At 46.0% G+C, this 15,171-nt stretch overlaps 1 protein-coding gene across 1 annotated transcript; it reads left to right on the forward strand.

Annotated features, from left to right (window-relative positions):
- The first annotated feature begins 7,607 nt into the window (after positions 1–7,607).
- LOC119648370 lies at positions 7,608–14,875 on the forward strand. The gene is made up of 4 exons (XM_038050097.1): positions 7,608–7,887; positions 7,956–8,098; positions 8,160–8,320; positions 14,527–14,875. The coding sequence occupies exons 1-4, from the start codon at positions 7,764–7,766 to the stop codon at positions 14,579–14,581; spliced, it is 483 nt and encodes a 160-aa protein (XP_037906025.1). The 5' UTR covers positions 7,608–7,763; the 3' UTR covers positions 14,582–14,875.
- Positions 14,876–15,171: the final 296 nt, after the last annotated feature.

A 15,171-nucleotide genomic window follows, 5' to 3' on the forward strand; every position in this document is an offset into this window, starting at 1 on the left:
ACTTGGGAGCTTCGCCTAGTGAATGAGAGTGGCACTGCGATCGTTTGGATGGAAGAAGAACTAGACGACTGTGGTGAATTCCTCCATATCCAGGGCGGTTTTGCGCTTCAATATTGTTGATGGCGAGTGCTTTTCGTTGTCGAATAAAAAACTGGCAAATTCTGTTTTTGTGATAGAAGACATTACTTCGCAAATAAATGTGGCCTACATGCTAAAGACAAAGTGACGTATTAGATGACGTCAAACTTTATGCTAATATTGACGACATCCCTAGAGTTCCTTTGCGGACAACAAATTTGCTTAGTTAATATTTGGCCAAAATCTTTCCTTGGGTAGATTTAAAATAGGGAGGGGCACAGAATATATCTGCTGCCTATCCGACATGTGTAAACACTTTTCAGATTGGTTTGTCCCGTTCCGTCCCCATGTACTCGAGGAGGTTGATCGGACCCGAGTCTGCAAGGGAATCATCTGAAGTGCCTTCGGCCACCGGAGGTTGTCTGGTACCATGGGAACCGGGACGGCCCTCCGAGGGCATATGCTCCAGGAGAATTCCTGGAGGATGTGTTCTCGGCCCGGTTATTTGCGGTTGGCCCACTAGTGGGAGTTTCATGGTGGTTGTGGTTATGCCTACATCGCGGGCAGAGCTCCTCGGAGCTCAAGCGTAGAGTTGCGCTGTACAACTCGGGTGCCGTACTCCTTAGTTGCAGCAGAGGTGTTAGATAGGCCTCGCATCCACTGGTATGAATGCTGAGCCTCCACTCAGTATAAACCAGGACCGTTGTGCTTGCATGGCGGGGCTCTAATTGTGGTCCCAAAATCAATCCGTGTCCGAAGAGGACCGTGGGATTATGCCTACACGGCAGGTACTCACGTTAAACCCCCAGGACTTTCATTGGTTTGCCCCGTATTGAGTGTCCTGTGAGTTACGGTTTAAAATGCCCTCAACGTATTCCTTGCTTATCGTAATTGCGACTAACAGAAATGCTGTATATTAGCAAATGTATTCCATCAACAGATTGTTACTAGACAACGCGAATGAAAGCTACGGGCACAGCAAACGGTGTTCAAAAACAGGTTCTGACCCATTCCACCATAGTTGAGGCTAATTTGTATGATCGTCCTCATTCACTCTTGTTGATTCAGACGTATGCAGCCGCCCCAGGCGTGCGAGACTATCAAATTGGTAATTATCGAGGAAGAGATCGGCTGGGCTATAAACAGCTTCTCCGCACCTACATCTCCGGGCTCAGATGGCATAAGGGGTGTTGTGCCGTAGCTTGTCTAGATTTACCAAAGCTTTACCTCTTTGAGGTGCGTACTACAGTCGTGAAGACGCCCACGGGAAGGACTTTTCGACCCATCAGGTCCCCCCTGTTTCGGGTTGAAGATCCATCCCTGGCATTCCCGCTATCTTTTGGTGTTTACGCCCACCAGGCTTGTTAGTATTAGGATCAGAGATTCCTTCGCTTGCGAATACTTTGATGCCTAAACGAACTTAGAAGAATTTTGTTCAGTAGATGAACATCTTCTTGTAAGTTCGAGCATGACGCTCAAAATAGGGCCCTTTCAGCGCCTTCAGCGGATTTACCATTTAGCGCTAACATAAAAATGCCCCTCATTCCCTCTTGGCAAATAAACCCCGGACATCACCTACACGCAGATAGATCTTCTGCGCTCGTCCAGAAGTTGGAGCAGTTACCGGAACATTGAGCGGGTCGCTTTTTAGCGACCGGATCCAATGGGGACTCGCCAGGTCCCCAGTCGTACCGGGACATTTCTACCCCTCGTACTGGAGCATCGCATTTGCCATCTGCGATTTCGGGTCGAAAACCAACTACCGACCTGAACAGATTCTCCAGAGGAAACAATTACCCAAACGACCGTGAAGTAAGATCGTGTCCGGTTGGAGCCTGAAGTTCATGGGAGACCCTGGTTCGATGCCGATTGGCAGTTTCCTGGATCAGGAAGGCAGTTTTACTCCTTGAGTTAGAGCGCCTATGAACGCTTTTGACCCACGACGAGTTGCTCGTGGTCCTGCGAGCAGGGATACGAATTCCGCTTAGGCGAGTTCTGCTCAGACAGCGTCTTAGAACCGTAGCGCAGCTTCGTCAGGCAGCTGGAGTTCCTGGATAAAGAGGCGCCATGGAGAAAAAGGTTCGGAACGTTCCGAAAACCAAATCCTTCACTTCATCCCTCCGTCCGTCCGAGCGTCGAAGAAGTTAACAACCAGCTGGAGGGTATTTTGCCAGCTCTTTTGTGCTGGAATTGCGGTGAGCCTGGCCATCGCTAGGAGAGGCTGTGCCCACTAATTCCACGATTTGTCATGTCTGTAGTCCGTCTGTATCACCAGGCTTAGTTCCTTCGCAATGCGATGATTCCAGGATTGCATTTAACGTGTGTAGTCCGTCTGAATTTGACAAGTCCCTAGTGTCTTCCAACGATTACTTTATAAAAGTGACTGCACCACCCAACTCGAATTCGTCGATGAGCATTATAGCCAATACTGGCAATTTAAATAAACAGTCAATTGATCCTAATATACCCGTTAAACCAGCAATTCCTTCGCCGGATTTGTCGGGGGAGGAGACATATGAACCTAGACACAGGCTCCCGTACCATATTCGGCTACGAAGGTATCAGAATGCTCGAGAGCGAACGATGGGCATCTTGGAGCTGCATGACACCTACCCGCTTAAGCGTTCCACTCTCCGCGTCCACGCCTACTGGACTGCACGAAAGAGGGCACATCAATTCCTTTCGTCGGTAGTGTTAGCAGACAAACCGAAGGGAGAATTACGACCACAAGCGAACATCACCCTTTTGGATAAGGATGTACGGGGCTTGGTGGACACCGGAGCTTCTGTGAGTTGTATTTCCGCTGAACTGGCTGATACTCACGTTAAAGATGGCAGATGGGACTCCTCTTTCCATACTAGGAAAAATTTCCGCTACGATCACGTTCAGGGGATTTACAGCTGACCTGGAGTTTTGGATCATTCCCAGTCTTAGTCAAAATCTGTATTCAGGATTTGATTTTTTTTCGCGCTAATTTAGCACCTGGCCTTTTCTGACAAATGGTGTTGCGCCTTCGCAGGGTTTGAGAACTTTGGAGGCTGTCGATAACACCTGTAGCCCTATGTTTCCCTCTTTCACAAAACAAAAACTAGGATGCACATCGTTGGTATCGCATCACATTGATGTAGGCGATACCGAACCGATCAAATAGCGGCACTATCTGGTATCGCCAGATGTTGGGGAGATTTTGTACGAGAAGATAGATCGGCTGTTGGAAATGTGGGTCGTCGAGGAGTCGCAAAGCGCTTGGGCTTCTCCGGTGTCGGTTGTTGTGAAACCAGGCAAGATGATAATGTGCCTCGACGCCTCTGCACGGTAAAGAATGCTTATCCCATGCCGCTCATTGATGGGATCTTGAGTCGGTTGTCTAATGCTCAATACAATTCCGGAATTGCCCTTAAGGACGCCTTCTTGCAGATACCCCCCGATGAGTCGTCAAGGGATAAGATCGACTTCGTCATCCCAGGTAGACCCTTGTACCATTTCCGAACAATGCCCTTCGGAATTTGCAATGCTTCACAAAGGTTGTGTGAGTTAATGCGCAAGGTTATTCCAACCCCCTCCAAGTGCTGTTCTATTTGAATCATCTGTTGGTCGTGTATGAGACGTTCGAGGACCACATTCTCATCCTTCAACAGCTTGTGGCTCATCTAAGGAGTGCGGTTTGACTATCAATGTGGAGACGAGCCATTTCGCACGAGAGGAGGTGAAATACTTGAGGCATATCATCGGACAGTAGTTCGATTGGACCCTGACAAAATAAAAGCTATTGTCGAATTTTCACTACCTAAATCAGTAAGACAGTTGCACCGTTTCTTGGGTGTCTACGGTTGGTATCGTAGATACATCGCAACTGTTAAAACTCCTTTGATCAATATGCTATGTAAGGGTCGGCAGTTCGAATGGACCGATGATGGGCTTCAAGCGTTTCATCAATTGAAGAAGACGCTTACTTCCACTCCGGTACGGCATAATGTCCAAGTAACACAGAAGGAGACGAGGTCCCTATTGCTTTCATGTCGCAGAAACTTAACGCTGCGCAACGCTATTACACGTAACTGGCTCACTTTTTCCAGCGCCATCCCCTTCGGGTCGTAACCTCCTTCTAAAGTCGCCAGGAATGTGTCTTCCTCGAAAGCTCCAATGGTGGTTTTTCCGTTTCTGTTGATCACTTGACTGTCGCCCCCCCCCCTCACTCGACTTCCCCAGTCTAAAGCCCACGCGTCGAAATCGTCCGCAATGATTTTCAGGCTGTGGTCTCTAGCGTCCAACACCAAGCTGTCTAGCATCTTCTTATATTGTGCTAATGGACGCCGTTGACTTTTGCCCTTACGAAGCCGGCTCCTGGGAATGTCATTGTTTTTGTTTTTTTTGTCGTCCACATGCCCGTATCGCCACGTTTCCTGATGAGCCTTTCACCCACGTAATTTCGGTAAGATTCACATATTACCATCACGTCCACATTCGACACTCGCATGGTTTGCGGGAGAAAGTCTTGAGCTGCCCCGCAATGGTTGAGATTAATTTGTATCAACCCCATTTGACCCTACGATTCAGCTCAGTCCTATATGCCGGGCACCTGCCCCCACATGCAACGTGCCGGTCGTCCACTCCCTTTTTCCCTTTACACAGCATGCATTGTGGAGCTTCCGTGCAGTCTCTGATAAGGTGGCCTTTCCTCCGCACTTTCTGCACCTGTACCTCCACATGCTTTTTTCATCCTTTTGATGGTACTTTCTTATATTTCGCTAAGGATGAATTGCTCCCTTAGCGCAGCAAAGATATCCGTCTAGCTTTTTGCACTCGATTATTATATGTTACTTTCGAGCTTTCACGTCTGTTTGCTCACTAACATATTTTTCACTCGACATCGAAAACTATCCACTGTCTTCTCGCTAGATTTGTTTAGCTCCAGCATCAGATCCCCCTTTGGCGTACGCCTGATACGACTTACACTACCGCTCAAGTCTGTCGATTCCGGATCCGCTTTAACTTTCCGCAGGATATCGGCGTAGGACATATATCCTTTCTTGGAAATAATGATTATTTCCGGACGAATCTTCTTTTTCGCCTTCTATCGCTTTTGCTACCAACCTTGGTCCATTCTTCGGGTTTACGAGCTGTAGGCTTTTCCCTTTTTTTCAAAATTGGGACCGTGATTGAAGAACTACCCGAAACCTTCTCCAGCGCAGTTTTCTTCGTCAAAGAGGCTTTTTCTTTTTAGCCGCTTGTTGAACACCAAAGGATTCAGTTATTCCTTCGTTTGTCCGCGTTCTCACCTACCTTATGTTGAGGAGGCGTCACCTGCGTCTCCCATGTGACTTTTCCACATAGAATTTGCGCAGTTTTATCCTGCATCTCCCTAATATAGGATAATTTAAAGCCACGTATCAGTGCCTTAATATTTTGGTGGATATTCCGCTTCGCTTTAGTGAACCCATAGAGTTCATTTATGTGTTCCCCAAATGAAATAAACGTTGTTGTAGTTTGCTGGCTTCCAGGATCGTCTTTTACAGCATCGATTATTATGCCAGTCTAGGGATTTTTCAAATTCCGTTCCGAGTCCTGTGACAAATCTCGATTACCTAGGGGTAATGTTGCCCTCAGAAGTTATCTGCCAAGTTTTGCGAAAAAGATCCGGTGTAGATCTCATTTCCACTCCAAGTTTCGCACTACTACTACGGCACTGCGGTCGGTTGCCTACTCCCAAAAACCGCCGGTACTGGATTTCCGAAGCCCTGCACCTTAAAAAAACTACCTTTCTCCTCCTCCATATTTGGTTCGATTGGTCATTTACTTCCCACCTACTCGGCCTGCGAATAAGCACGCACGCACATCTCCTGATGCATGCATGTGTTCCCTTATCCGCACTAAGGCACGCGCCTGATGGGAGATTTAGCAACTCCACACGGTTATAGGCTTGCTTGAGATACTATAGTTAATAGGTTCGCTATAACCATTCGCGCTCAATATAATTCGTAGGCATGTCGTGTTTTACGAATTATATAAACGAGCATTCAACATCTACGGTCACGCTGCTCCCAGGGCAGAGGTGACGATTTGCCTCTGCCCTGGTAAGAAACCGTAAAGCCGTCGTCGCTTGACTTTTTTCGCTATAACCAGTAAAAGGGGTACAATAGTTCTTTAAGGACGTAGTGCGACTTCCCCTTAACAGAATAATAATATCAGCCGCGGACCTCAGATGGCGAACGCTAACCACCTGTGCCAAGTCAAAGGGGGATTTGACCCGTCTCTAGCTAGAACCACGCTACAGACACTAGGGAAACCATTCTTTGAGGACCTCAGAGAGATTTCTAGTTTCAGGGTAGAAAAGCTGCTTTTTTGAACTGACTGGACGCTACCTCCTTGCTTTTATCACAGCAGTCATGACCTTAGGAGTTTGTGGCATAAAAACGCACCACAGCGCTAATCAGGCTCCTTGAAGCGGTCACTGATACCTACCCTACCAGAGCAACAATGGTAGCATTTTTCAAGTCAACTGACTTTCGATGAATATCTACACAAACTAGGTCAGCTTAGTAGAGCAAACCAACATTAGTTCTTTAAAAAAATTCTTTTCACGGAAAGGCTAAGCAAGAACACAAATAAATCGGCACATTTACATCCTATTATATTTACCCAGTCGAAATTTGGCTTTTACTACGCCTTCTTAACTCAATTTCAGTATGTAGTTCAGAGGGAACTCAAAATTTTGAAATCCTACTTTTAAAAACTATTTATAAAGATATCATACATTACATCACAATTTAAAGCCTCATTATCACCACTCCAATTCATTACCGCTTAATATCCTTCAAAAATATCACCGAAAGAGTAATAACAAATCATTAATTCATCCCCAACAGAAAATCATTTATTCCATCTGCCTCCACCAAAACAAGGACCTATCACACTCAAATCACCCGACATTAGCTAATTACCATTTTCTTTCGACCTACACCAATTTGAAAGTCTATTTTCTTCAAACAAATCTAATATAAGTGAAAAACACGCGGCACAATTCTGAAAATCTTCTTGAACACGCAATTTTAGGGTTGGGCCCAGGGACATCTTGCGAATAGGTCAATCAAGTGTCGGCCAGGACAATCTTCTTGTCGGGATGGTGTGATATCGTCGATCTAAAGGACGGTCAAGGCCACTTTTGTAGAAGTCTTAATTGTGTGTATCACGTAAATTTGAGGAAATAATGATTCTATTACTCACTCGTTTGTGGAGAAGGAAAATGAAGGGATGAGTTTTTAGTTTTTGCCAGAACGCGTTAATTATCCTTTTTTCACAGTTTGGAGGTTTGCAGTAAATCAATTAGGATTAAAGAAAATAAACACTTTCACTTTCCACTGAATATTGAACAGTCGTTTCTTAGACAATATTACGCGCCAAATACTAACCGTCAACGGTCGAAGCTGATTCCGGACTACTTCCTCCCCAGTAGCAATGCAACTACGCACAAGGGAATACCAGAATCCTGCAACTCATGCCTTTGTATTGTCAGCTGAACTCACCACTTGTTTTGTTTACGTCTGCTGACCTACGGCGTATATGACAGTCGTTGTGAAAAGTTTTCCCGCGATTTGGGCTTGGTTACCGTAAGCGTAAAATTTAATTCGGATCAATTACCAACTGCTGGGCTTTCTGAATCCTCCTGTCGACCTATTCCGATTAGAATGGAGTCCGTTGGCCGCAAGAGAATGCGCTCCGAGGAAGCCTCATTCGTGCCACAGTCCAAGTATTACATAAATCAACAATTGATTGCTGCCCGGGACGAGGAAAAACTTCGCGAAATCCATGGTAAGGCCAGGGAAAACTGCAACTGTGTTTTGAATTATACTAACTGGAAGTGCTTCTATAATTTTCAGATAAAACCATGAACCTGCTGTTCCGGGGAGCAAATAATTTCCACAACAACAACGCCAACGTGAATCTGATGCGGAGTTTCTATGTTATCCAGAAAATCAGATTGGTTGGCAACGGGACGATCGCGTTTGAAGGGGATGAAAAGGTAATTAAAGGCGCATGCATACGGGGATATGTGGAAGATAGTAAAATTATGAATTTTGCAGCCGTCGGGGTTTCCAGTGGATCGTGTCGAGTCCAAGTGCTGCAAGAAGGCGGCCCTGATCAACTGGGAATGTCGGAATTGTAATTTAGTTGTTTGCGAATTTTGTGCCTACAGTTGCTTTTACTGTTCTGAACTGTTATGCGGAGCGTGTGTTACTTTGTTGTAAGTATAATTGCTTTCGTTCAAGTTTTGCTGAATAGCAGGTCTGCGAAATAAGCAAGACGAGTGATTCTTGGTTCCTACCTAGGCGGGAGCGGAATATGGAAGTATTCTGATGAAACTGAGTCTATTTGAGGAGCGCCTATAGTAAGTCTTAGTAAATCCTAGAGCCCTTGAATGGGGCATGCCTGAGCCAGACTGCAGAGGGAAACGGATTCTGGAAATGATGGCGAGAACCCGGCTCGTTGTTATCCACGCCAACGTTTGGGCGCCGAGGCAGTGAAGGAAGCAATCCTGTCAACACTTTTGTGTCGGAATTTTTGCCTGGTGTTCCGCCAACGGCCAGATTTGCTGCTTGGGGCGTTCAATGCTTGCTTGAAGGTGGGTATTTTTCCTCGTCGCTGGAAGGTGGCCAGGCTGGTGCTGATCAGCAAGGGAAAAGGAGACCCGGGGCTGGATACCGACCGCTGTACATGCTTGACCACCGGGAAAGTGCTCGAGGAGCTCATCAGGAGTAGACTTGCTGAAGCGATCCGCGCTGGCGGTGACTTATCCCCACTCTACTATGGGCTGGGGACCGTCACGTTACTAGTGTCGGCTCCTAAAACCTTTGAAGGAGACACGCAGCCCCCGGCATCTACATCTGAAACGTAGATGAGGTGCCACATTTCCCAAGTAAATTTGCAGCATTGTAAAGCGGCGACTGCACTTATCAGTCGTCGGATCAATAGCTGCAAGACATTTATATACCTCATACAAGAACCGTGGGTTGTTGGTGGGGCAGTCAAGGGCCTAAACTTCCAACATGCTGACCTATTGTATGCCAATGGAAGCGATCGACCCCGCACCTGCATGGTAGTCTCCAAAGACTTCCAGGCTAACCTGGTTAACGACCTATGTGATGGCGACACCACATCGGCTAAGCTAACCATAAAAAGTCAACAGGGAGATAAGGAGATACTATGGTGCTCTGCATACTTCCCCTACGACGCAGAAGACGTTCCCAGTGGAACATTCATCAGAGCTATCCAATATGCCAAAAGTAGGGTAATAGCAGGATGTGATGTCAACGCTCACCACATATGCTGGGGAAGTTCGAACATCAATGCAAGAGGATCGAGACTACTGGAGTATCTAGTAGGAACCGATTTGCAGATCCTAAATGTGGGTAATGAACCCACTTTCTTCAACGTGGTCAGGCGAGAGGTCATCGACATCACGGTGGCATCTCCTGACATCGCGACTCTGATCGGAGAGTGGCGAGCATCAAACGATATCACACTCTCAGATCACAGACGCATTGATTTCGTAATGGGCATCGATCCACCTCCACCCACTCCATTTTGGAATCCGCGGAAGGCAGGTTGGGTGACATATAAAATATAATTGAGCGCCCGAGTTACAATCCCTGGGAAGCGCATTAAATCCTTTGCTGGAATTGAGAAGACAACCCAGATGATCACAACTAGCATGAAAGAAGCTTTCGAAGAAAGCTGTCCACTCAAGATGCCAAAGAATGGTAAAACACCATGGTGGAACTCGGATTTGGCAAAAGAGAGGAGAACGACAAGGATGCTCCTTAATCGTGCTCTGAAGGGTGAATCAAACACTAGCTGGAATCGCTATAAAGAGGCACAGAAGGCTCTAAAGAAGAGCATAAGATCGGCTAAACGATCATCTTGGAGACGCTTTTGCGAAGAGACTAACTCTCTTGAGGCAACCTTAAAGCTGAAGCGGATTCTGGTCAAAGAACGTAGCCAGAAACTGGGTTATTTACGTTTACAGAATGGGAAGTACACAGAAAGCGATGAAGAAACGGCAAATCATTTGCTTGAAGTACGCTTCCCAAGCAGCATCCAAAATCTAATCTCGGGGCCAACAGGTGCATACAGTTCTCAACCGAGAGACTGGAATCTGGCATGCAAAGTAGTATCACTGGAGCGAGTGAAAAGGGCATTTAACTCGTTCCATAGATACAAGTCTGCAGGTCCGGATGGCATCATCCCTGCGCTAGTAATAGAAGGAATGGATGCCCTGGGTCTACACATTCGGAATATATATCGTGCATGCCTAGCACACGCTTATATTCCAATTAAATGGCGGGATGTGAAGGTGTTGTTCATTCCCAAACTAGGAAAACCCACCTACACAGACGCAAAAAGCTTTCGACCGATCAGCCTAACGTCCTTTCTGCTAAAATGACTAGAAAGACTAGTAGATCGGTTCATAAGTGGCCACTTCACCATAGGCAACACGCCTACCAGAAAGGCAAATCCACGGAGACAGCACTCCATGAACTTACGGCAAAAATTGAAAAGGCGATGTCCGAAAAAAAAAAGCCTTAGGCGCATTCATGGACATCGAAGGTGCCTTCAATTATGCCTCATTTGCGGCAATTTGTGATGCGGCAAGACAGCATGGAATCGAACCGCTGCTAATCAGTTGGATCCTTCACATGCTAAAGTCTAGAAAAATCCACATATCGGTCGGCCAGAAGTCTATTGAAGCAGGATGTCTCAGGGGCTGCCCACAGGGAGGGGTTTTCTCTCCACTGTTATGGCTCTTGGTGATGGATACCCTGCTGTCGCTCCTGGAGGACAAAAAAGTCTTCGCGCAAGCAATTGCGGACGACCTAGCCGTAATAATTACCGGCAAGTTTGCGGACACAGTATGTGACCGCTTGAATGCAACTCTGTATGTAATCCACAGCTGGTGCCGCCGCAATGGACTCACGGTGAACGCTAGGAAGACTGGACTAGTTATGTTCACTAGGAACGTCAGGTGGGGCAGCTATATGCTACCCACCTTAGCAGGGGCGGAAATCCAGCTGGCACAAACAGTCAAGTACTTAGGAGTACATTTCGACTCCAAGTTAACGTGGCAGCATCATATCCAGGAACAATATCAGAAATCCTGCAGATTGCTCTCGTGCTGTAGGAATGCGATAGGTAAGACCTGGGGACTTTCACCTAAACGGATATACTGGATGTATACATCCATAATAAAACCCATTTTGATGTATGCATGCATCGTCTGGTGGCCAAAACTGAACTTTGCTAACAGCAGGAAGCTGCTAACGCAGATTCAGAGACTTGGTTGCCTAAGTATTACTGGAGCAATGAGTACTACGCCGACTGCGGCACTTGAAGCTATCCTAAATTTACCCCCCATTGACTTGGAGGTGAAACGGAAAGCGGCCAACGACGCATATAGGCTCGATACCATTGGGGCGTGGAAAGGCGGCCAATCCAACGGGCATGCGCCTATCTGGAAATTCCTTGAAAAACATCGAGTAGCCCTGATGCCGACCGATCATATGGTTTCCAGATTCGTCTTTGAAAAGACATACACTGTCATAATCACCGAAAGAGAAGAATGGTCGGCAAGTGGCTATTAGCCTTTTCAGATTACAGACCTAATAATCTTCACCGATGGGTCAGTCACGGAGGATGGATCGGGTACAGGTGGGTTCTCGGAGAATCCGATTATAGAACTGGCCCGACCCCTCGGAAAAATGACGACCATATTCCAGGCGGAGATATATGCCATTTCATTGGCAGCAAAAGAATGTCTGCGACAAAAATGGATGGGTCGCACCATTCGAATCTGTTCCGACAGTCGGGCGGCATTATCAGCACTAAATGGCAACAACATATCAAGCCAGTTAGTGTGGAGTTGTCATCAGGTGCTGCTGAAACTTGGCCGACTGAACGAAACATTCCTGATGTGGGTGCCGGGGTACTCTAACATCGCCGGTAATGAGGAGACTGATAGACTGGCTCGCCGAGGGTCTGGATCCACAATGGTGGGGCCAGAACCAGCTCTTGGAATCCGACCACCTACTGTCAAGTCTACTCTGAAGGGTGAAATTGCAAGGATTCACGCAACCGAGTGGAGAAATTTGGACTCTTGCCGGCAAGCGAAAATCCTTGTGAAGGAGCCTAGGGCCACTAGAGCGGCATTTTTGTTGTCCCTTAAGAAGTGAGACATGAAAACCCTAGTAGAGCTTTTGACGGGACACTGCCCCTTAAACTACCATATGGAAAAGATTGGGGTAGTGGTTTCGGCTGTGTGCAGCCCATGTGAGGAGGAGGAGGAGACAGCCCTACACTTTTTATGCAGCTGCCCAGCATCCTCAGATCTCAGACGAAGACACCTTGGCAAGGTTTTCTTCAATGAAGAATCTGTACATTCTCTGCCTCTTGAGAATGTTCTCAGATTCGCTAAAGCCTGCGAACACCGTAGGCGGGAAGCCATTGAATAGGCAACTTACGGGGATAGTACAATGGGCCTAATAATGGCCTGAGTGCTCGGAGCTGCGGCTCCCTCCAGTTAACTAAACTAACTATCCCCAAGGAAATTCGGCTTCAGAACAGGGAGATCCACAGTGGATGCTGTTATGGAGGTCGTGGATGTGGTTCACATAGTCGCCGATTTCGACGGATAGTGCTCCTCATAACACTTGAACTTCCACAACTGGTGTTCTTTGTGATGGACGTATCAATGAACGTCTCAATTCTAAAATTTACCGCAATGTCGTCTGTTCAGTCGCTCTCTATGATTATGAGTGTGGCGAACGGCGACTTGCGGTAATGGAGACGAACATGTTGTGCTGGACTAATGGCTTGACACGTTTTGATCACATCCGAAATGAGGATATCCGCAATCGATATGGGATTGCACCGATCGTGGTAACGCTACAGGTGTCTTCGATGGTATGGTCCCGTAATCCGCGCTTACGGAAATTCACTTGCCAAGATTGGTCTGAGCATCAAAGTCGATGGTAAGCGACCAAAAAGCAGGCCGAAACAGTGGGGTTTTAAAAGCCTCACGACTGCATCCAGATCAGGCATTTGATAGAACCAAATGGGGAAACCGATCAGGAAGATCCGACCCCAGTTGTGAACGGGGCAAAGGCTAAAGAAAAAAAAAAGAAGAGGGGAAAGAGTGGGCTGCTCTTGACAGTCCTTCAGCGACAACAGTCTGTGTCCCGCTGGCGACTGTTAAGGGTGGAATCTACTCGCAGTACTTAATAGCCGCACCACCACCTGTGCCAAGTCAAAGAGAATTTGGTCCGCTTTTAACAAACGAGAGCTCTTGCGCCAGACGCGGCCGAATGTATACAGGATTACGACGGTTTTCTCGGGGCACTAGCCTATAGGAGACCATGCCGCCAGACTCGCCGGCCCTACAATTCCCATTGCCGAAGCTATGGAAAACAGGGTATACCCTCAGACACTTCCTTTGCTATTGCCCAGCTCTAACTAGAGGCAGAAACTCAGAGAGATCTCTAGCTGCAGAGTGGGAAAGCCTTTTTCTTTCGTGAATGCTACGGTGCATTTATGTGCATTTTGAGTGCTACTGGCGAAAGTAAATGAAGCACCTTTTCCGTCGCTAGGCAATTAGTTTTTATTCTACATATACCGGTGTTTCGGGAACAACTTGTTCCCTTCTTCCGTGCAGGGTGCCAAGGGAAAGATTTGTTCCATAAATACGGGAATATGAAGAGTGAAAAACAATTGTGATGCTCGTTAAGTTGGTGATGATGGTAACGCCTGGATAGACGAATTTGCTTGAGTGATAGTTTCCTGGTATACGAATACTACGAATATATTGGGGGTTCTTGATGGGAATGTGGTTAGGAGCGCGATTTGGAATGCTCGTTGCGAAGAACGAGAAGAGAGCGGGATTGGTATAAAGACAGGAGTGCTCTGAACACTAAAGATTTGTTGCAGGTGTGGTAAAGATTTAGGATAGGAGTCATTTGAACAACCTTTCAGCTCGTAGGGAAGTGGATATTCAGCAGGCAATGATTAATTTAAGAGGACAGGAAGGAACTAGTGGTCGTAAAGCTTTTTTGGAGGTAGTGGTTAGGATTTTGTCAAGCCCGGTCCACTTTTTGTTTTTACTGTGCTTAATGGATTTTGATTGAGCCAGTAAGTCTGGTTGGGAAAAGTAAATGCTGGATCAGACCAAATTGGTTGGTTGTTTGGAAATATGATGGTATGGATTTAAGGGAGGTAACATTAACAACAGCTGCCAATCATTTTGTAAGAAGATGCGCGTTTACGTAAGTGACTACATCTTTGGACACGAAGCTCGATTTGAAAATTAAATAATTGAATAATATTCTTAATAGTTTTGCTTCGAAAACGTCCTTTTTTCACTTCACATTTTATTAATAATCAATCTTTTCTTTTCCTCCACAGTGGATGCGGTACGACTGATAACCCATGCTGTGATCAATGCAAAATGTTCTCATAGACATAGAACTAAGAATAATCTAAAAATTTAGGCGGTCCTGTGACGCGTCAATGGAATAATATTTTCGTCTGGTCCTAGTTTCTCTTTGTATTTTTCGAAACAGATAATATTGAATGCTATTCGTAGTTATTCTGCACGTAAGGACACATGAAAGTTTTAATTTAAATTGTTGCAATATTTTTGATAATTTATTATAAATACTAATTGTTATGGTCATCAATGTACTCGACTTATAGAGCTTAATTATTTAGTTATGGAAGATAATAGATTTGAATGAAGATATTTTGGTAATTATTTAATGCGTTTGATTTCAAGTCCTTCCTTTCCTTCGATTCTAGCCCATAAAAGAGGGAGGGTGAGGTTTGTTGCTATTAAATTGCGAATATGAAACGTCCTCCATTAAAATTGGAGTCAGGAAGCCAATAGTTATTATACCCCAATTACTAGACACGCCATAATTCACTGATTGAGACAATTGTGCAATTTTGATTTGAAGTTGGAATGCTTCCAATCCAATTGTCCCAATTATATAGCATAAAGCAAACTATCTTGAAAAGGAAAACAAATAAATAGAACTGCAGACGCTCTGG

The sequence above is a fragment of the Hermetia illucens genome, chromosome 2 (assembly GCF_905115235.1).
Source record: "Hermetia illucens chromosome 2, iHerIll2.2.curated.20191125, whole genome shotgun sequence".
Classification (NCBI taxonomy): Eukaryota; Metazoa; Arthropoda; class Insecta; order Diptera; family Stratiomyidae; genus Hermetia; species Hermetia illucens.

Coding starts and splice junctions, on each gene's coding strand:
- LOC119648370 (XM_038050097.1), top strand. CDS start 7,764: ATGGAGTCCGTTGGCCGCAAGAGAATGCGCTCCGAGGAAGCCTCATTC. Junction 8,099..8,159: donor CGTTTGAAGGGGATGAAAAG/GTAATTAAAGGC, acceptor TGAATTTTGCAG/CCGTCGGGGTTTCCAGTGGA. Junction 8,321..14,526: donor GGAGCGTGTGTTACTTTGTT/GTAAGTATAATT, acceptor TTTCCTCCACAG/TGGATGCGGTACGACTGATA.